At 46.2% G+C, this 21,914-nt stretch overlaps 1 protein-coding gene across 1 annotated transcript in view; it reads left to right on the top strand.

Moving 5' to 3' along the window:
* The first annotated feature begins 4,133 nt into the window (after positions 1-4,133).
* LOC126547398 (luciferin 4-monooxygenase-like) overlaps positions 4,134-21,914 on the top strand; it is a 29,815-nt gene continuing 12,034 nt past the window's right edge. Inside the window, exons 1-2 of the mRNA XM_050195382.3 lie at positions 4,134-4,439; positions 10,917-11,061. Coding sequence (XP_050051339.2) covers positions 4,134-4,439; positions 10,917-11,061 — 451 coding nt within the window. The remainder of the gene's footprint in view (positions 4,440-10,916; positions 11,062-21,914) is intronic.

The raw sequence follows: 21,914 nt of genomic DNA, 5'->3' as shown, positions 1-21,914 counted from the left end.
CTAGCCAAACAATGCTACGCATGAAAAGAGTCATAGAGAGAGAGAGAACACATACACGTACGCACATACATAATATAACGCAGGAGTGTCAGAGTCGTTTAACTAGGTCGCTTGACCGGATGAATCTCAGTAGCGCGTTCGTCGCCTTCTGGTGTGAAGATCGTATCGGCCGGCACTCCAACATCGTCTGCTCAGAAAGCGGCCGGTCGCTGGGGCTATACTCTTTATTAGCATAATTATTGGAGATGAACTGTTCAGAAAAGTAAAATGGTGTTTACGATGAAGTTAGCGTGTAACCTGCCATGTTTTAAGTATTAATAATAATAATAACAACAAATTACGAGTCTTGGAGAAAGACGGTTTTTCTTCTTTCTTTAATTAGGCAATTAAAAATGATGTAAAACCCAAGGTCTATAAATCATCTGGCCTAGATCTTCAAACTATAAATTAGTCAATCAGTGCTGTCGCCATCAAATTTTAGAGACACTTGTACTGGCTGGAGATGCAGAAATACACTCCATATTTTAAAGTAATGTTTCAAGTTTCTTCAGTGGTTTTATTATTTTTTGTAAGTTCTCTACAATTGAAACGTCTTTATTCATGGTCATAATTTGAGATATACCTCTAACTTCATGGTGTATCATATGTTATACGCGACAAATTTGGCTCATAAAATTACAAAGAAGGATGTCTTCAGAAAAACGAGGTTTTATTAGGCATATTTGGTCTACTAAACAATGTCTTTTCTCATAAAACAAATTCTTGCAGTAAGAGCTTACTGTGTGTTTTATTGGAATTTAAAGGTAATAAGAAAAAGGAAAATAAAAGTGGAAGAAAGGATGACGATGGTATAGACCAGGGGCCGAATTCACAAAGCTTTTCTTTCATAAGCTCTCTTTCATGTTTACCGGTCGCCTTCGCTGGCATGTCCAGCGCCACGCTTGGCTGGAAGTTTCTCTTGCGAATTCTATCCTAGGGGCTTGCTGTAAATAAGAGCCCCGAATTTTCGGTGTTCTTAGGGGGCAGCCATCGTTTGCTGGGTACTGCGGTAGCTGACGGATAGAACGAAAGGACAACCGCATTGACGCTCAGCCTTGTTCGTATCGCATCCTTGCCACCAGCGTTCGCTCACCACGGCTTTGTCGTCGACTGGCCCGTCACGAAACCTGCAGGCCCAACATGGGCTGCGCCGCGGGTTTCTACTAGTAGAGATGGTGCAGCATACGGCTGCGCCGAAAAGGCTGGCTGTGCCGGGAACTTGCTCTAATCGCACGCGCGAGAGTATAATGCCGTCCGCACACGCAGGGCGGCGGAATGCCTGGACGACAAAGACGTGTCCATCATCCCAGGGCACCTGTCCTTGATCAGCTCTTCTCGCACCGCCCTCACGTGCCTGTGCCTCGGAGCCACCACCGTGATAGGACAGCCCGAGCAGCCGGTGGACTGGCTCATCTCCGCCTTCAACCAACACAAGGTCCGGCCGTTGTTTCTTTCTGTACAGCCGACCGAAAACGTTTACGCAGCACGGATTTACCTGATTACCGGCTTGTTTAGGGTGCGGAGCCCGCACTCTAAATTTGGTAGCTATTGTAAGATTGCCCATTTCCGCACTATTACAAATAACCAACAGCGACGGCACTGCTGTGCCGTCGCTGCGAAAGATGGCCTCGGTGGGCTGCTGCCTCCCGGCAAGTACACGTGACGCGGTGCAGTGCGTCTTCACCCTCACCTGTCTTTGTCCACCCCTCCCCTTAAACATAACGGCAATTTGGTCTGAATAATGTGATTTGACGCCTAAGAATTACGTCGATAGCAGTATAAGATTTACATGAGTAAACAAGAGGGATGTGGCCCAGGAACATTTTTATACCATCGATGCCGAGCGAAAAATAACCGGGGCCAGAATTCACAAAGCTTTTCGTTCCTGTGAATTCTTTGTCATTGGCTGCTGGCCGCGTTTAAGTTCATAAGGATAGGCTAGCATCCGCTGTCATGTGCAGTTTTAGCGCATTTCTTTTTATGTGTCAATATGGGCATAGAACATCAAAGCCTGCGCAGCTCTTGCGTTATTGCGACAAAAAGTACCACTTATAAAATTTGGGAAAACGTGCACGCTTGAGTGACTTATTTCGTTATGTACCAACGAGCCCGGGCTGGTCTTGTAGAGCTATACGGTGATTGGCGCACTGCTGCCGCAAGCACGCTCGCCTACAGTTACCGTCGCGTATGAAACACTTTAAATCGTCCATGCGGGAGAAAAGTTCAGGATTGTTTTTCGGGTACCCTTTATTTTTTGCGCGCTGAATAAATCGAGGCTGCATACCGCGATGGTTTTCGGCAGCGCTCTATAAAACGAAAACATCAATTGGATAAGAGCCTACCTTTCAAACCGTAGCCAGTTCGTAGACATTAACGGCCATGCTTCTACTGCATTACCAGTTCCGTCCGGAGTACCTCAAGGAAGCGTACTCGGCCCGATCCTTTTCCTAATCTATGTTAATGATATAACTAGCACAATTCATCCACACGTTAACATCAGATTGTTCGCAGATGATTGTCTTGTCTTTAAACAGATTACTTGCCGTGATGATCAAGTTCACTTAAGCACTAGCTTAGCCAGACTTAATGAATGGTGCACCACCTGGTCTATGACCCTAAATGCTGACAAAACTGTCTTACTTCGTGTCACGAACAAAAAGCAACCTATCGCATTTCCATATTGCATCAATAGTACACAAATAAAGGAAGTCTCTGAATATAAATATCTAGGCATAACGATTACCAACACTCTATCGTGGTCGAAACACATTGCGAACGTTTGTGCATCTGCCTCTCGAAAGCTTGGCTTTCTGCGTCATAAACTGAAAACAGCACCTGCAAATTTGAAACTTCTAGCATACAGAACTTATATACTGCCAAAACTAGAATACGCCTCAATAGTATGGGACCCGTATTACATGAAGGATAAGCATAAGCTTGAAATGGTTCAGAGGCGAGCAGTACGGTTCATTTTCAACAAGTTTAGGTCTACTGATTCGCCGTCACAACTAATGACCGAAAACGATATCCCTACCTTAGAAGCACGAAGAACTGTGGCACGACTAAAATTTCTTTTCACGATGTACGACAAGTCGCTTGAATTTAATGGACGAACATACATTCAACCTTGCCTGTCACGCGCGTCTCGACACCGTCACGCCCACAACTTGCTCCCTTTCCGTGCACGCACTAACCTCTTTAAAAATTCATTCTTTCCTCGTACAGTTGTTCAGTGGAATGATCTACCCTCAGAAATTTTCTCTGCTGATAATTTTGAGCAGGCACTACTCATGTATTTTGCACAATGATATGGAATGTTATTTTTTCCCCTCTTTTATTCATGTTATCGCCTATGCAAGTGCATTTTGTTCTGACAAGAACTTGTTATTTTGATGTGATATTGACTATCCCAGTGCATTTTTATGATAGTGTGAATATCGTCCTTTGCAATACAAAAATGCCAACTTGTTACTTTCTTTTTCTTCGCTCTCTTCCTTTTCCTGTTCCATATGTCTAGCACAAGAGCATATATTATTCTTGTCCTACATGAGTGTTTGCGGAAATACGCCCACCTGCTTGGTCTGTATAGACTGCAGTATGTACAAATAAATAAATAAATAAATAAATAAATAAAACAGGAATCAGCGCGGTTGTGCCTGTGCATGCTCTGGAGGCTCGGCTTGGCGAGAAAGAGGCGAGACGAACGCCAATACATAACGCCGCAAGTTCGGGGACGGATATTTCGTAACGGGTGCCATTTAGTCTCATAAGTTGCATGCCTTGAGCACTGATCGCTTTCGATATCGAAACAACCACATGAGCTATATTGTTGCCTAAGGAACTCATTATATTGGAGTTAACTAAAGAAACATTTTCTGACATCTGCCGCTGCTATAAATTCTGCCCCACAACAATTGCACTTACATAATGCGGAGCTCGCCTTTGTAAGTAAAGCTAGGTTCACACGACGTACCCCAATTCCGCGGGCGAGCATGACGTGGCTCGGTGGTGCTGAATCACGCCACACACGAGGACGCCGCAATGGGCGATACCCAGCCTGTCGTGTGAATCCATACATGTCGCGTTCTCGTAATATGCCGCAGCGTTCGGTCTCTCGTACACTGCAGGTGTCCATCGTCATAGGGACGCCGCAGCTGCTGCAGCAACTGGCTAACTGCGCCCATCGCAATGGCACTGCTGTGCCGTCGCTGCGAAAGATGGCCTCGGTGGGCTACTGCCTTCCGGCAAGAACACGTGACGCTGTGCAGCGCGCCTTCACGCTCACCTGGCTGCGGCCGTGCTACGGGTTGACCGAGGCCTGCGGCATTGTTGCCGCCTTCGTCGACGGCCATTTCTCCTCCAACGTTCTGGGCTATCCAGGGCCCATGGTGCAGATGAAGGTGCGCGCTCTCCGTCCGCACTTTAGGTCGGCAGCTGATGGCCGGAAAGATTCCGATTCGTCGTGGGCGTAATACTGACTTTTCAGGCAACAGCTCAGAGGGACACTAAAGGCAAATATTAAGCCAATATAGCTAAATTAATATATTAATGCTAACAAACGTCGAAGACGTCAATATCATCGCGAGCAGAGATTTAGTAAACGATAAATTCAGGTAAATGCAGGACACGATTTCAGACTCCCCCGACCATTCAAGTACTAGCCCGATGACGTAGAAACCCCTCGTTATAATTCTGTCATTTGTACTTAACCACTCATAATAAAAATAGCACTGCATTGTATTCTAAGACGGAAGAAAATGCTACTTGCCTACTTCTATTCTATTCTTGGAAAAAGAGAACTTTTTGACGCTGCCTTCGACAACGGCGCGGGGGGTCGAATGGTTTCGTTTCCACCCACGCATTTGCGTTTCAGTGGTTTCGTTATCACGTAGTGCTGCGCTGGTTTTGCTAGCACGCGAAACTCGCACAAACTGCAAGTAGCAGAGAATGCCACGCGGGCAGCGCCAGACCTCAGCAGCATGCCACGCTTTTCGCAGTTTAAATAGCTGAAATCGAGCCCAAAATCGCGAGCCAATATGTCGTCGTCAGGGTCGTCAACGAGGTTTATCGCGACGAGTGTCGAAGACCGTGTTTACGATTCGGCAAGCGTTTTCCCTTCCGCTTTCGAATGTCTTGGCTTGGTTTCTGGCCGCGCTTTTGCGTTTCACGAAAAAAGAAAAAGAGATACCGTAACGCCGGCTTTCGGGCGCCGTTTTATATTCTCATCGGCGGCAGCAAAGGGCGGTGATGGCGTATACAACGTCACCACACCCCAGCTGGGTGGCGGACGATTTGAATTGCGATAAAGGTATTCGGACCCTTCAGAAGCAATTTTCTTATAACCTAAGTTTTTTCTTGGCACAAAACAAGCACTGCGAATGTTTCTAGAATGGCATTGTAACAGTAAACCTTTATTTAATATTTGCCTTTAGTGTCCCTTTAATGCATAGGCTGCTACCAAGAAGCTCCGCAGTTAAAGAGACACTAAATGCAAATACTAAGTCAACGTGGACTGTTTAAATATCATTCCAGAAACCTCACAACGTTTGTTTCGTGCCAAGAAAAGACTTAGTTTATGAGAGAACTGCATCTGAAGGGTCCGAATACCTTTATGGAAATTCAAATCTCCCGCCACTCAACCGGACAGTGGTGACGTTGTATACGCCATCACCACCCTTTGCTGCCGTCGATCAGCAAAATGGCACCCGGCAGACTACGGTACGGTTGTCGCGAACGCAAACGCGCGGCCATAGATAAACTGAGCCAAGACGGAGCTCTCTTTCGGCTTTCTTATTTTGGCTGTGGATCCTGTAGCAACCGTGGCTATCTTTCATGCTTTGGACATAGACCCAGTTCTCAACGTGTTGGTATTTGGTGAGAGCATCCTTAATGATGCTGTCTCTATTGTGCCTGCCACGTGAGTTATTCATGCCTTTATTTTGTACTGACTTCTTTTAGAAAAATTTTCAGCCAGCATTGGGCTGCTATAAACCACTGCCTGCTTTTATATTTGTAGCGTTAGAGAGTTTTAGAATTGGGGCCCCAAAAATTGCCCCAAAAGACTTGCGTAAGCAAACATGGCGGCACCCATCGAAGCAACGGCTCTAACCTAGCACCAAACTGGTTCGATTCGTGGTAACGCGTGAAGTTCGCAAGCTAGGAGAAGTGACTGCGGTTATCGCTTTCTTTCAACTAGCATGTGTTATGAAGATTGATTCATTAGACGGCGCTGATTCCGAATTCGATTGTGGATTTTATGGCTCGTAGGCCTAACACGGCTAAGCTTGGCTGGTGAAGGCACGTAAAGTTGGTTTGCTCAAAACTAAGCGCAATTAATTCTTTGCTGCTTACAGAATAACATCTAAATTGTAATTAAACGCGAATACACGCAAGTCAAAATTACTATTCCTATCATAAAATGGTATAATTTATTTAATTATTTCTAATAGCTTTTATTTGACGCCGTAGCGGCGCTGTCAGCACAAGACGCTATCCGCAAACGCAAAGCCCTATTCTAAAAATCTTCACTCCTGCGTGCCCCAACGCTAGCACCCGCAAAGCTCTTTGGGGCCCCAAACTATTGGGACCCCTATTCTAAAGCTGTCTACTATATATGAGACAAATTGGCAGCTTCGCGGGGTGTGCTGCAACAGTGTTCTGCAACACTTGTTTAATGTTGTCGTGGCTGGTGTACCCGACGCCTTCAATATAGTACGAATGTCAGCATGTCAGTGTACTTGCCGGCCATTTTTGCGATCGGTTCACCTATTGTACACACTCCTGGCAGGAATAGCGATAGTGACCGTTCTGTTTGCATGCATACTTCACGTCGTTCAAATGAGAAGCCTCTATGAAAAAGTCCCGCGTTATTCAATTTTCAGTGTTCCGTCTGAGGTCAACGCAGCCATTGGCTTGGTCTCAAAAACATACCGACGAAGCTGCCAAGCGAAGTGCGATTTCTTGGCGTCACACTGGGCTCCGCGGGATGCAGTGGTGATGCGCTCTGGACCGCTATAACGTAAAACTATTCCAAAATATTCTATTCCAATTCTGCAATCAGCCCTCCGCGATTGGTGAAAAAATTTTTTGGACCACCCCCACTTCACCTGTCTGTCACGCGACGTCACGAAAACCGCGATGGCTCCCCATCTGACATGACGTCTACAATCTGACTATGCATGATTTGACCGAACAAAAGAAAGATAGTTATTTCTGATTCGACGCCATTAGCCCTCGGCTATTGGTCAAAAGTTTTCGGGCTGCACCCACTTCACCTGCCTGTCCCGCGACGTCGCAAAACCGCAAAAACTCACCGCGTCAAAGTGACGTGTAGCGTTAAAGATGCATTAATATGCCGAACAAAACTGAAATTTCTTCTGAATAGCCGCAGGCTGTCCCGTTCCGAAAGGAATAAAAGATGGCTGCCGCCGATCGCTCAGGCACTGGCTACTCGTACCTACTGGAGAGCATGGGTTCATTTGCGCGTAATAAAAATTTTTGCGTGGCCGTGTTACGTTTTCGAGCAGTTTCGGCACGTTTACGACCTCGCTCTGCCAACTATTCTTTGCTGAGGATCCGTTTTAGCATCATTCTTAAGCTTCCGTTGCATGCCGCCGCAATTGTCGACGAGCCACCGTAAGCTAAGTAAGGGAAATCGGACCAATCACAGAGGCCGGCACCACCCTCTTCGTCCGGTTATCGATTTTCAGTGCAGTGGCTCAGCCCCATCGAATCCCTCTCCACTTGAGCGTGCTCCTCGCCTCTTGTGAGCCAATTAGATAAGACAAGCCGCTCGGTGTATAGGCAATGTTATTCGTTTTTTAAGTAAACAAAAGTGACCTCCTATGAACGAGGAGAGCGTCTGATTGGTCTGTTGAGACAACCCTGCGGGTGACCGCCCGATGCTTGCGTCGGTGGTTACGCACATTTAATGTCAGGCGATTGGAATAAAAACATATTGGAATAGTTTTACATTATAGGGCCCCTGCTCTTTTATCTTTTGAGCACTCGTTCTGTGGGACTGCGAGGTTTGTAGAATTATGGAAACAGCTTCTAACTTGCGTCTTCAAACTGCGTCCAGTGCTCAAGGGATGGGAGCGCATGCTTTGCCAGCTGCCTTTACTTTCACTGTCCGTATGTATACAGTATGTTTTTCTTTCGAAAATAAAGATTTATTTTTATAAAAAGCCTGTAAGCGCAGTGAACGTGGCGTTTTTTGCTGACGAATTCCTAGGCGAGGCGGACATACTCTGCCGCTGATGACGTGAGCTTCAGAAGACCAATTCACAAAAATGTAATAATAAACTTTTTTATTAGTGCTTTAATTAGACGCACTTGTTTAAATGGCGAAATTGGAAGCAGTCACATTTTAATGTCCCTTCATTTCCTAAAATATCTTGAAAGTAGTACCTGATTAGAGATATCTATCATCGAATATCAACAGTAAAGCTAGGCAATATCGAAACCGAGCGCTGCGGGAGCTCAGTAAAGGCGGCCCCGCTACCATATCAGACCGAAACGCACCGTGACGACTGGTGCGGCACGCTTTGCTTGCGCGGCTGTGTGTCGGGTCAGGATTTGCCGCAGCATGCCGACGTTCAAACTTCGCCCCGCACTTCTTTACGGGGCGTTGCCGTCTGACGCGCAGCGGGACGCGCTCAACAGACTCGACTGAGGTTCGCAATTTAATGGTGAATATCTCGAATTAGGTGCGATTTTCAAGATCTTTGAAAGATAGGTGTGCATGAAAATGTCACTGCCTCCAAATTAGCCATTCAGACAACTGCCCATAAGGCACTAATAAAGACGTCAGTTAAGGAGTTTTTGTTAATTTGCCGTCTGAAGCTCACGTTATTGGCGGCAAAGTATGTCCGCCTCTCCTATGAACTTGTCTGCAAAGACGCCATGTTCATTGCGCTCATTACATTAAACAAAATATCTGTATTGTCTAAAAAGACACCCTGTATATCACTGGCGTCGCTACACAGAAGACGCCTCAGTAATAGGTCTGGCATGCCTCTGTAATTAGATCTATGTTGTTGTTGTTGCCTCAAAACATGGCTCGTACCTACGAGGGGGACTGACCAGACTAGACTGATTGAAAAGTACACCCAACAAGATACCAAACGGAGTAAAGGCAAACGTTGAAATTGAAGTATTAGGGAACTAATTGATAACATAAATTTTAAGAGGGCCTATGTATAAGCTTAAGAAAAAGATAAAAATAAAGTGTCCCACGGTCGGTACTCTAGCAGCGTAACCTTCCGGACGCTTCAATGAACTTGTGCAGAGCAGCAATCATGCATCGAAATCATTCTAGGTTCAATACAAAAAGAGCAGAGTTTAGCTATGGATAAACCAGACCAATGAAGGTATACATTTAGGCGGAGAACTCTACAACGTCCTCCCATAGCGGACGACATCCTCTTCCTCCCCCTGTTTCTAACTGTGCAGAAGTACGTAATTTGAGCATTTGACTTATACTATAATTTATCTTCCTTTTGAGTACCTTTACATTGCTTTAGAAATTCCGCGTGGTGCTTAGCGTTGGCAGCATTCACCGTGAAGTGAGCGCACCCATTTCTGGTGACACGAAACCGAAAAGAAGTCACCTTTAGAATATGTCAAAGTAACTGCCCTGCGATGGGCGAATGCTGACATGAAACCACGAAAAGGCACGAAAGTCGACTCACAAATTTCTTTTCGCATTTCAGGTATGCATACCTGGAAAAACGATATTAAAAGCTAACTTGAAGTGCCATTAATTTTGAGAACATTCTTGTACTGATAGGCTCATTGCTGCATGTATGTTCTATGTGGTTATTGTTTGAGGAAGAGAGGTAGCTTTAGAGAGAACACACGCGTAGTTTATGTACGTCAGTGGCATACATGCAAAAAGCCCAGGGTTGGATATGCGTTCTGTGCATTCACTGCGCCGCCGACTTTATTTCTAGGGCACGTTCTGCTCTTCCTTTAACATGCGCAAGCGGTTTGCGTGTAGTATTTCTAAAACACTCGATTAATAGAGAACTTTGGTATAGCTGAAATGTAAATGTGTACTAACGCTGGACGTAGAAGGCGTAGAGAGGGAGAGAGAGCAATGAGGTGGGAAAGGCAGGGAGGTTAACCGGGACGTAGCAACAACAACCCTGATGGTGACATTCGGTGACGATTTTCTCGGACATAACGAGCTAGAAACGTCTGTGTGCAGTGCGGCTCTTGTCTTCGAAGTCAAGCGGATACAAAAATATATGCGTGATAATCTTGACGCTGTCGATGCGTTTACGCCAGCAGGTAAATGAAATACGGCTGGTCAATATACTGTAAAAGTTCTGGGCGCTTTATTTATAAACACAGCCTCTCAAAACGTTGCCCCCAGTTTCTCCTGCTTCTGATGCTGCTCGTGTCTGTACCTTTCTGTATTTCTTTATATGACTAAAATATTCCAAAGAACTTTGATGTTAGAAAAACTGATATGATTGTCATTTCAAAATTAATCACTTTGCGAAATTATTCATATAAAACGTAGTAATTTTGCCACAATCATGTTCAAGATTCTTGATACCTGAGTCAGTATAACACAATGATTTATTCCATCCTTATGGTCCTCCGTCAGGTTAGTCAGGTTGACTAACCTGACGCTGGCGTTAACGGCAGCAGGGCAGTGTTCCGTGCCTTCCTCAAGGGCGAAGATGGTTCGAATAAATGAACTGAACCGAGCTGTTATATCCTCGATTCGAACTTCCGCCTGATTGTGTAAATGTTTTCTGGTGAAGCGGGATTACTCACTTGTTAGAAGATGTTTCAAAAGCGATCGTACTAGCTGGGTGATTGGTGGACAGAAACGGAGACAGCTCAGCAAATGCGCATTCGCGCAGGTCTTAGACTTGGAGTCAAACGAGCGGCTTCCACCTCGACGGCCCGGCGAGATCGTCGTCAGGATTCCATCCATGATGAAGGGCTACCTCAACATGCCAACAAAAACCGCGGAGACGATTGATAAGGAAGGCTGGCTTCGAACCGGTACGTACGCACACCAACACACGTGTACAGAAGGGTACACATATTCGAACGGGACTCCACGAAATCGCCCCGGTATGCTTCTTTCAAACAAGGCTCGCAATATATAGGCCGACATTAGAGAGGTTTAGCTTGTCCGGTATTCGGGTAAACGCAGGTGGTCGGAGCGTTGGGGCGGAGGCGTAAACCGGAGCGGCCTGCATGGTGCAGCCACCTGGTGGCGCAGAGCCACGGAGTAAGACATATAGGAGGTGAAACTCCCGTCAGCGCGAGCGGGCGCGGGCGATCAGATAAAGTCACAATTGTTGCATGCGCCGACGCTACCGTATACAGTGGCGGCACCATGCGGCGCGTCGTAGAAGCCGCAGCGGAAAAAAAAAAAAAAAGCAGCGCCCGGCAGGCGGCTCGGCGGCTCCGGCAGCTCCGGCCACTCCGTGGTAGAAGTCAGGCGCACGCTCAACCGGTTGCCCTGGCAACCGAAACGGCGGTAATTTCTTCCCATGCCGCCAGGTGCCGCCAGCATGAAAACATATCCGCGGGCTTGTGACCTTTACTGGTCGCCGCAAACAGCGGAGTTTCCACTCCTAAATATTTCTTGCTCCGTGCGCAGAGCTCAAACAGACAAAAGCAGCTAATGTTGCCTTAACCAAGTGTATTCTGCTTCGCTGCTGGTGTAAATTTTTGGCACTGGCGTAATCGTGTTTCTGCCAAAAATTTACACCCGCAGCGAAGTAAAATACACTTGGTTACTGCAATATTAGCTGCTTTTTTTTTGCTGTTTGAGCTCTGAGCCACCACGTGGCTGCACCATGCAGGTCGCTCTAAAACCCCTTAAACTTCGTAAAGTACTGACACTCTCCTCCTCCGTCTTCACTCCTCGTTTCTCCTCTCTTTCACACTCCCTCCTCGACCGTGGCGCCGCCTACACTGCTCGAGCGTAGCAACGGCACCAACATACGCTCCTCGCCACTCCGTAGACGCTTCTCGAGCAAAAATGGCGCTGATGCACGGCGCGAGGGCCCACGTGATGCTATTAGGCCAATAGCGACGCGGCGTCGGCCTCGGCCAGAGCGCGCGAGGAGGTGGCGGCATTCTTCAAAGCGTGGCAATACTTTACGAAGTTTAAGGGGCTTTAGGTCGCTCCGGTTTAAGCCTTCGCCCCAACGCCCCGCATGCGCCTGCGTTAGGGTGGCTAGAATGGCCCCATTCTAGCCACCCTACCTGCGTTTCCCCGAATACCGGACAAGCTAAACCTCTCTATTCTTGTCGGGATGCAGACATTAATGAACATCAGTGCTGCCCAATATACAGCACAGCAATAGCTGCAGATTTAGCGACTTAGTGACCAAAGTATTTACTCCCGTACTGTGACATAAACTGTTTCATGGCGTTCTGTGGGTAGAGATATTGGCGATTGGGAGGAAGCATAGCTGGTCAAGAACAGACGCGGATAGCGTTCCTGTAAATAAAGCGTCGCACAGGAAATAATTAAGACAAGTGCGCTGACAAAGTCGTCGTTCTCGCGGTTTATGGGTTTCGCATTTGGCGTGTATTTGCGACGCGTACGATGCCGGCAAGGTGGCAATTTCAAACGCTTAGATTTTTGAAATGTCATTGCCGTCTATGGTTTTAAGCGGCAGACTTGTACCTGTAGCAGCTGGCGTAGATTTTGTTAGCGTGCTCGGCTGGCACAAAGTGGACCTGGAATCAAATCATGAGATGCTATAACATAAAGTTATTCTAAGCATTTCTATTACATTTCTGCAATCAGCCCTCCGCGATTGGTCAAACATTTTATTGCGTCACTCCCACTTCGCCTGTCTGTCGCGCGACATCACGAAAAACAAGAAAGCTCTCCATCTGATAAGACGCGTACACACTGATTATGCATGATTAGACCGAACAAAATAAAAATGGTTATTTTCGATTCTACGCCTTTTTCGCCATTAGGCCACAGCGGTCAACATTACTGCAGGCTGCGCCCACTTCGCCTATCTCTCATGCGACATCGCAAAACCACGAAAACTCACACGTCAAAGTGACGAGCACGCATTAGAGATGCATTAATATGCTGAACTGCCGGCAATATCATTACTCAATATGCAGACAAAGCCGGCAATATCATTACTAATATGGATAAGATAGTTCAAGTGGCTGAGGAGTTCTATAGAGATTTATACAGTACCAGTAGCACCCACGACGATAATGGAAGAGAGAATAGTCTAGAGGAATTTGAAATCCCACAAGTAACGCCGGAAGAAGTAAAGAAAGCCTTGGGAGCTATGCAAAAGGGGAAGGCAGCTGGGGAGGATCAGGTAACAGCAGATTTGTTGAAGGATGCTGGGCAGATTGTTCTAGAAAAACTGTATACGCAATGCCTCATGACCTCGAGCGTACCGGAATCTTGGAAGAACGCTAACATTATCCTAATCCATAAGAAAGGGGACGCCAAAGACTTGAAAAATTATATACCGATCAGCTTACTGTCCGTTGCCTACAAAGTATTTACTAAGGTAATCGCAAATAGAATCAGGGACACCTTAGACTTCTGTCAACCAAAGGACCAGGCAGGATTCCGTAAAGGTTACTCAACAACAGACCATATTGACACTATCAATCAGGTGATAGAGAAATGTGCGGAATATAACCAACCCTTATATATAGCTTTCATTGATTACGAGAAAGCGTTTGATTAAGTTGAAACCTCAGCAGTCATGGAGGCATAACGGAATCAGGGTGTAGACGAGCCGTATGTAAAAACACTGAAAGATATCTATAGCTGCTCCACAGCCACCGTAGTCCTCCATAAAGAAAGCAACAAAATCCCAATAAAGAAAGGCGTCAGGCAGGGAGATACGATCTCTCCAATGCTATTCACAGCGTGTTTACAGGAGGTATTGAGAGACCTGGATTGGGAAGAATAGGGGATAAGAGTTAATGGAGAATACCATAGTAACTTGCGATTCGCTGATGATATTGCCTTGCTTAGTAACTCAGGGGACCAATTGCAATGCATGCTCACAGACCTGGAGGGGCAGAGCAGAAGGGTGGGTCTAAAAATTAATCTGCAGAAAACTAAAGTAATGTTTAACAGTCTCGGAAGAGAACAGCAGCTTAAGATAGGTAGCGAGGCACTGAAAGTGGTAAGGGAGTACATCTACTTAGGGCAGGTAGTGACCGCGGATCCGGATGATAAGACTGAAATAATCAGAAGAATAAGAATGGGCTGGGGTGCGTTTGGCAGGCATTCTCAGATCATGAACAGCAGGTTGCCATTATCCCTCAAGAGAAAAGTGTATAACAGCTGTGTCTTACCAGTACTCACGTACGGGGCAGAAACCTGGAGGCTTACGAAAAGGGTTCTACTTAAATTGAGGACGTCGCAACAAGCTATGGAAAGAAGAATGATGGGTGTAACGTTAAGGGATAACAAAAGAGCAGATTGGGTGAGGGAACAAACGCGAGTTAATGACATCTTAGTTGAAATCAAGAAAAAGAAATGGGCATGGGCAGGACATGTAATGAGGAGGGAAGATAACCGATGGTCATTAATGGTTACGGACTGGATTCCAAGGGACGGGAAGCGTAGCAGGGGGCGGCAGAAAGTTAGGTGGGCGGATGAGATTAAGAAGTTTGCAGGGGCAACATGGCCACAACTAGTACATGACCGGGGTAGTTGGAGAAGTATGGGAGAGGCCTTTGCCCTGCAGTGGGCGTAACCAGGCTGATGATAATGATGATGATGATGATGATGATGAATATGCCGAACTAAGATGATTTTTTTTTTTAGAATGGCCGGAGACTATCTCGTTCCGAAAGTAATAGAGGATGGCTGCTCGCGGATCGCTCTGGCAGTGGTTACTCGGAGCTGCCGGGGAGCATGTAGTTTTTTGCGTATAATAAAAGCTTTTGCGTGGCAGTATAACGTTGCCAAGTCCTTTCGACCACGAATACGACTTCGCTGAAAATATGCTTTAGCGGCATTTTTAAATTTCCGTTGCACGCCGCCGCGATTTTCAACCGGCCACCGCAAGCTAAACACGGGTACGCAGACCAATCAGAGAGACCAGCACCCCTCTCCTCACCCGATTATCTCATTTCACTGCGCTACCTGGGCCGCGCCAAAGCTCTCTCCACTTCTGCGTGCTCCTCGCCTCTCGTCAGCCAGTTGATAAGAAAAACCAGTTGCAAGGTATAGGCAATGCTATTCGCTTTGAAACCAAACAAAAGTCACCTCGTGTAAACGAGGAGAGCGTTTGATTGGGCTGTTGAAACAACGGTGCGGGTCCCCGCTCGATGCTTGCGTCGGGGACTACGTTAATTTGACGTCGGGGGATTGGAATAAAAACAGATCAGAATAGCTTTACGTTATAGGGCCACTGAGCACGGGCGCCTATAACGTGAAGTTATTCAATTCTGATTTTATTACCATTTCCTGACGTCAAATTTACGTAACCGCCCACGCAAGTACGGGTGGTGATCCGGAAGGTTGTTTCAACAGCCCAATAAAACTCTCTCCTCGTTTACAGGAAGTGACTTTTGTTTGGTTTCAAAGCAAATAGCGCACTGCCTTCCCTGGCAGGTTTTACTTATCTTATTGGCCGACGAGTGGTGAGGAATGCGCACAAGAGAAGATGGTTTAGGTGGGGGCGAGCTAGCGCAGTGAAATAAGAAAATCGGGTGAGGAGAGTAGTGCTGGTATTTCTGGTTGGTCTGCGTACCCTTGTTTAGCTTGCGGTGGCTGGTCGACGAATGCGGCGGCGTGCGATGGGGCATTAAGGAACGAATGCTCAGTGAAGAAGACATGGGAGAGCGGTGTCCTATATACTTGACGAATGGTCTCGACAGCGCTTTACTGGTACGCAAAATTTTTATTGAGATACCAAATACATGGACACTCCCGGCGCATTTTTGCCGTCGCCGTCGCTGTGATGTTCCATATAAATTCCGAGGGCAATAACACCGTCGCCGCGAGTCGTATGCTGTGTGTGCGAGTGAAAGCATGCGAAGGAAGCCGACGATAGCGGCTCAATTGGGCGCGCACAAAGGAAGAAAGTGGAGAGCAAACACGCCGTCTTCCCTCGCGCGAAAGGCCATGGGAGGATGGGAGGGAGAGTGGGGCAGGGGCGGCGTTGCGCTCCGGCAGCAACTGCGTATTTCGCGACGGGCTGCAAGGGGACCTGACGATCGCGGCTCAATCTCGCGCGCCATAGGAAAGCGGGGAGGTCGCGCGGGAAGAAGGGGGAGGGCGGCTTCGACTCCGCGTACTCCGCGAAACAAGTGCGTACTTTTCACGGTCGTGCGCGCCGTATTTTGAAAGGATGAGCATACGGCTCGTACCTTTGTGCGCGCTGTGTTCTCGCCGCTCTTGCATCGAAGCGATAGCCAGCACGAAGGTCACTTCGCTCGCTGCTGCTGCCGCGCTTGCTGACACCCACGTTTTGACAGCCAGTGTCGGCGCTCATCGAGTGCGATGTGTTCTGTGTTCTTGTGCGCACCGACACCATGCTTGTTAATTCAGTTGGTAAGCAAATATTTCGAAGTTTGTACGGCCGATAAAACTACTATCCTTACTTCGTATAGCTCTCTACTAATTTGCTATCGCAATCGATGCCTCGCCTTTCAGGCGAAACTGCGACTTTTTTGTTGTACGCAAGAAATGAATTCTCGCCGAGAGCTCAGAGTCGCCAGCGCCGGAGCGATAGGTGGATAGCCGATTCCTTTCAGAATTAGGAGTCTCTGGGTATTAAACAAAAAATTAAGGTTTTTCAGTGTAGCGCAACCAGTACAAAGACGTAGAGAAGAAAAAAAATCACGCAGAAACTCCTCTGGGAGTTGTCTAAGTATGCGCAAGCATTGTGCCACTTGCTCATCTACACACAGCCCGGTGTCATTATCACTGTTATTAAGCTTGATCCGGCCAGCTTAAACGACAGTGGTTCGGCAATACGAACTGCTGCGGACGGCGGCGCAATGTGAATTGATGACGCAAGCAAAGTACTGCAGGTGGCGGCGCCAGGTGTGCTGATGATGTTCCGATCATTACAAGCCGTTATCGCTCTTTAGCGCCTTATCCATCCGCATCAAACCGTTATCAACCCTGATCAACCGTACTCCGGCGTAGGCTGTGTATGGCGCGGCCGCGCGGGCCCTGTCTTGAAAGCGATCTGCGAAAGGGACACAGTGCGCCGAGCGCTGATAGCTTCATGGGCGGTGTGTTCTCGCCGCTTAGTTCGCGTTGAAGCGAGAGGCAGCACTAAGGTTAATTCGCTCGCTGCTGTGGGCCCTAACTTGAAAGCGATTGTCTCACGTGACAAACGGACGGAATGACGGGTTTCCTCATTTGGCAGGCATAGAAATGCTTAGGCATTTAAAAGACACACACACAGCGCTGACTTCCAACAACAATTTGTTGTTGGAAGTCAGCGCTGTGTGTGTGTGTTTAGTTTCTTCTCTGCGTCCTTGTACTCGTAGCGCTACACTGAAAAACCTTCAAAAAGACGTACAGCAAGCCCAAACTTCAACAATTAAATTTAAATTATTGGGCTTTACGTGCCAAAACCACTTTCTGATTATGAGCCACGCCGTAGTGGAGGACTCCGGAAATTTTGACTACCTGGGGTTCTTTAACGTGCACCTAAATCTAAGTACACGGGTGTTTTCACATTTCGCCCCCATCGAAATGCGGCCGCCGCGGCCGGGATTCGATCCCGCGACCTCGTGCTCAGCAGCCCAACACCATAGCCACTGAGCAACCACGGCGGGTGGAAACTTCAACAATAATCGCTTACAAAAAAAAAAAAAGAAGTTCAGTTTTGTTCGAAATATTAATACATCATGTAGTGCGTACACGTACACGCAGTTTTGTGACGTCGCGTGACAGACAGGCGAAGTATATAGCGTGGCCCAAAAACATTTCGACCAAATGCGGGATACTAATGGTGACAAAAGTGTAGAATCGAAATGTTTTTGTTTTGTTCAGCCTAATCATACATAACCAGTGTGTGTGCGTCATGATGAGACGGAGAGTTCTCGCGCTTTTCGTGACGTCTTGTGACTGACAGACGAAGTACATGTGGCCCCGAAAATGTTTGATCAATCGCGGAGGGCTAACGAAGGAAATGGAATAGAAAGATTTGGAATAGCGTCACGTTAAAGCGCCCCACGGCTGTGTTCTGAGGCAGGGGAGGATTTATGAACCAGCCGCTAAAGCTCCCGCCCCCCCCCCCCCCCATTCCATAACAGCTATAACTGTTATGTTGTAACAATACCAGGGAGAAAAAGTAAGAAAACTCTGGCTGTCATCTGCAAACGTGACGGGCAGAATGCCTGCTGCGGCGGTGAGAAAACATCTGTTATGATAGAGTGAGGGGAAGGTGGAAAAAGACAATAAAACAAAATAGTGCCACATTGCATACACAACTGATTAATTCTCCTTCAAATGCATCGTGTCATTAACAGCCTTATTCGCAATGAACAAGCGCACACATGGGCGTCGCATAAGCTTTCTTGTTTTACATGTAAAAAATTGGCAAGGTAGGCGAAAAAATAAAGTAAAAAATTAAAATAAAGGTAGCATAGCTTTTGCCCATGGCGTGACTTCCATCATGGCAGTAAAATAGCTAAAAAACTATATGCAAGCATTCTGCTTTTATCGAGCGCTCTCCAACATCACAGCATCAAGGCAAAGCTCTGCGCTGCAGTGGCGTATTCAAACGGGAGTCCTGCCATGCCCGGCGGCCCCCACCTCCGAAACATGTCGCACTTCTGGCTGCCAAAGTAGAGCGCTGACGAAATAAACGAATATTAAAAAAAGACTAATTATGGGCTTTTACGTGCCAAAACCACTTTCTGATTATGAGGCACGCCGTAGTGGAGGACTCCGGAAATTTCGACCACCTGGGGTTCCTTAACGTGCACCTAAATCTAAGTACACGGGTGTTTTCGCATTTCGCCCCCCTCGAAATGCGGCTGCCGTTGCCGGGATTCGATCCTGCGAACTCGTGCTCAGCAGCCTAACACCATAGCCACTGAGCAACCGCGGCGGGTATGAACGAATATAGAAAATTAAAAGAAACAAGGTCAGACCTAACATAGCAAATAAAAAAAAAACAATGCCTTTTGAATTTAGCATTGAAACTGCATGAAACTCGAAAGAAAGCGTTGAATGGCTGAGCTAACCATTTCCGTTACTTTGCCCAAGAGTCAAGGTTTTCATTGATGGGAGAATAGGAATGGTTAAATGAAGTGCGAATCGACGAAGCGCTATTTCAATGGTCATCTTTTTTTAAACTATAATATCATCGACAAAAAAATGAAAAGAAAATTGAGGGAGTTGAGGGGGCTATAGTTTTATCTTCACAAATGAACAATAGTGGGGTAGCTGCCCCGTATAAGTACAATTTACAGCAGCCTGCTGCTGGCATACCGACAGCGTAGCCTAGAGACAGTGACTTCAAATCTGCTAATTGATTTAATTTTCAGGGGGCCAGAACTACTGTCATAATATATGCAAGAAAGAAGGGTACAAAGTCAGGAAGACGAAGAGAAGACGAGCAGTCTAGAGTTGGGGAGAATAAGCATACTCTTCGTTTTGCGAGGAGTCAGCCGCAATAACATTAGTCGGTAGGTTCATATATAGTAACCTTGTAAAGGCGCAATTTAGCGTACTGTAGGACAGAAGTGCAGCGCTACTTGAAAATGTCGTCGAACTGGATCCGAAGGAAATGAAATCGCAGAAAACAGTACGTACTTCACTAATACAAACGTTGAACGGGTCGAAGAGACTGAAAATCATTTGAAGTGTGTGAAATCGAGGTCAGCGCAAAACCAAAAATCTAATTAGGCAGAGAAATGAAAACTGTGTGGAAGCGTCTTACATGCAGGATATTCGTATTCTCGTCGCGTATACATATATGCTGACAGGACGCTGCAACGCTCAGCGCTGCGATATCCCGGCTGTTGCAGGATGATTGTTCGGAGCGGCGTATACGGATGCGCCGTCATGTAGCCGAGCAATACAGCTCATTGGAAGCTTGCCGAGCCAAATATAGCGGATTTTTTTTTTTTTTTTTTTTTTTTGAAACAGCGCCGCTATTCCTGTACTATACTAATGTTCGCTTGGTGACCGCCAAGCGCAAGACCGTCACAACAAAGGATTAGCTAAAATCGCAATTAACCGCGGTGTGATAGGTTACTAGAGGCGTGGGTGGAGGTAACGACGTTGGCAGCGACATCTTGCGACGTTTATTCAGCAACAAATCGTTGTACCCGTCTTTTACGCTACACACGCGTGATCTCAGGGTATTCTTGTCGAAAAAAAAGATGAACAAAGAACTGCATGTTGGCGATAACGTCGCTGCGGACGCTTTATACCGTCTGCCAAGTAGAACATGCCGTTGGTCAGTGCAGTAGCAGAGCAGTGGATTTATTTATTTATTTATTTATTTATTTATTTATTTATTTATTTAAATATCTTCAGGGGCCGAGGACATTACAGAAGGGAGTGGAATACATGAAAAACAAATGTATATAACACAGAAATGTGGCAATACAGAAAACAAAAACAGAAGCAACAGTTACTATGTTGCAGCAAAATGCAGATTACTAAAAATAAACAAAATCTTCAATAGCAGATTTAAACAAGTCAGTGTCGGTAATTGCGGCAATTGAGGCGGGCAGGCGGTTCCAATCGTTACTTGTCTTAGGAATGAATGAGTAAAAATATGAGTTAGTTCGAGAAAACGGGACGCCTACTTTATGAAGGTGATCTCTACGGGATGAAATGTACTCTGGCTCAGATAGAAGGACTTCTTTAAGATGGCGATGATGATAAATTTTGCGAAAGAATGATAACTGAGACACTTTCCTTCGTAAGGAAAGAAGAGGAACGTTCTAAGTAGCTTTCATGGTGCACACACTATATAGATAGACGAGAGTAGTTGTGAAGTATGAATCTTGCGCTGTTATTTTGCACCGATTCCAAAGGTTTAATGACACCGAGCATGCATATTCCAATTTTGGGCGTACGAGCGATTTATAGAGTAAAAGTTTTAATGAGAATAGTGCCATGGCGAAATTGCGCCTTAAAAAACCAAGCTTGCGATTGGGATTGTTGACAATAAAGTTAATATGTGTATGCCAGGACAAATTATTGGTTATGTAAACACCTAGAGATGTTACGTTCTAGTGAAAGACGTTCGATCTGGTAATCAAAGGCACCAGTGGAAACAGGAGGCGTTTTCCGGGAAATTCTCATTGCATGCTTTGCACTCATTAGGGTTGCATTTTAGGTTGCATTAGGGTTGCACATGCTTTTTCCAGGTGTTACACCACTGTGATATATTGTTCATCTCAGACTGAAGTTGAGCGGAGTCAGAGTCAGAAATTACGCAGTCATCGGCAAACAGCCTAATAAATGAGTTAATGTGGTCAGGCAAGTCATTAATGTAGATAAGGAATAGTAATGGTCCCAGCACAGAACCCTGTGGTACACCGGCGTAAACTCGAGAAGGAGAACAGTTAGGGTTATTAGAGTATACAAACTGTGTTCTGTTAAGAAGAAAGTTTTTGATCTACGCTAAAATGTTGGGATCAATGTTTAATTTGCTAAGCTTCAGACAAAGTAGTTGATGGTTAACAAGATCAAATGCTTTGGAGGAATGAAGGAATATGCAGTCGATTTAGAAAACCAAAGTCTATGGCGACAAAAGGTCGTCAGTGAAAAAGATAAGCTGTGACTCACATGAAAAAATTTTCCGAAAGCCGTGCTGATGTGGTGTAAAGAAAGAGTTATTTTCAAGAGAGAGAGAGAGAGAGAGAGTAAAACATTTTTATTAATAATATTTGAATGGCGA

The sequence above is a fragment of the Dermacentor andersoni genome, chromosome 1 (assembly GCF_023375885.2).
Source record: "Dermacentor andersoni chromosome 1, qqDerAnde1_hic_scaffold, whole genome shotgun sequence".
NCBI classification, from domain to species: Eukaryota; Metazoa; Arthropoda; class Arachnida; order Ixodida; family Ixodidae; genus Dermacentor; species Dermacentor andersoni.
This window is presented reverse-complemented; position numbering and strand designations above follow the sequence as displayed.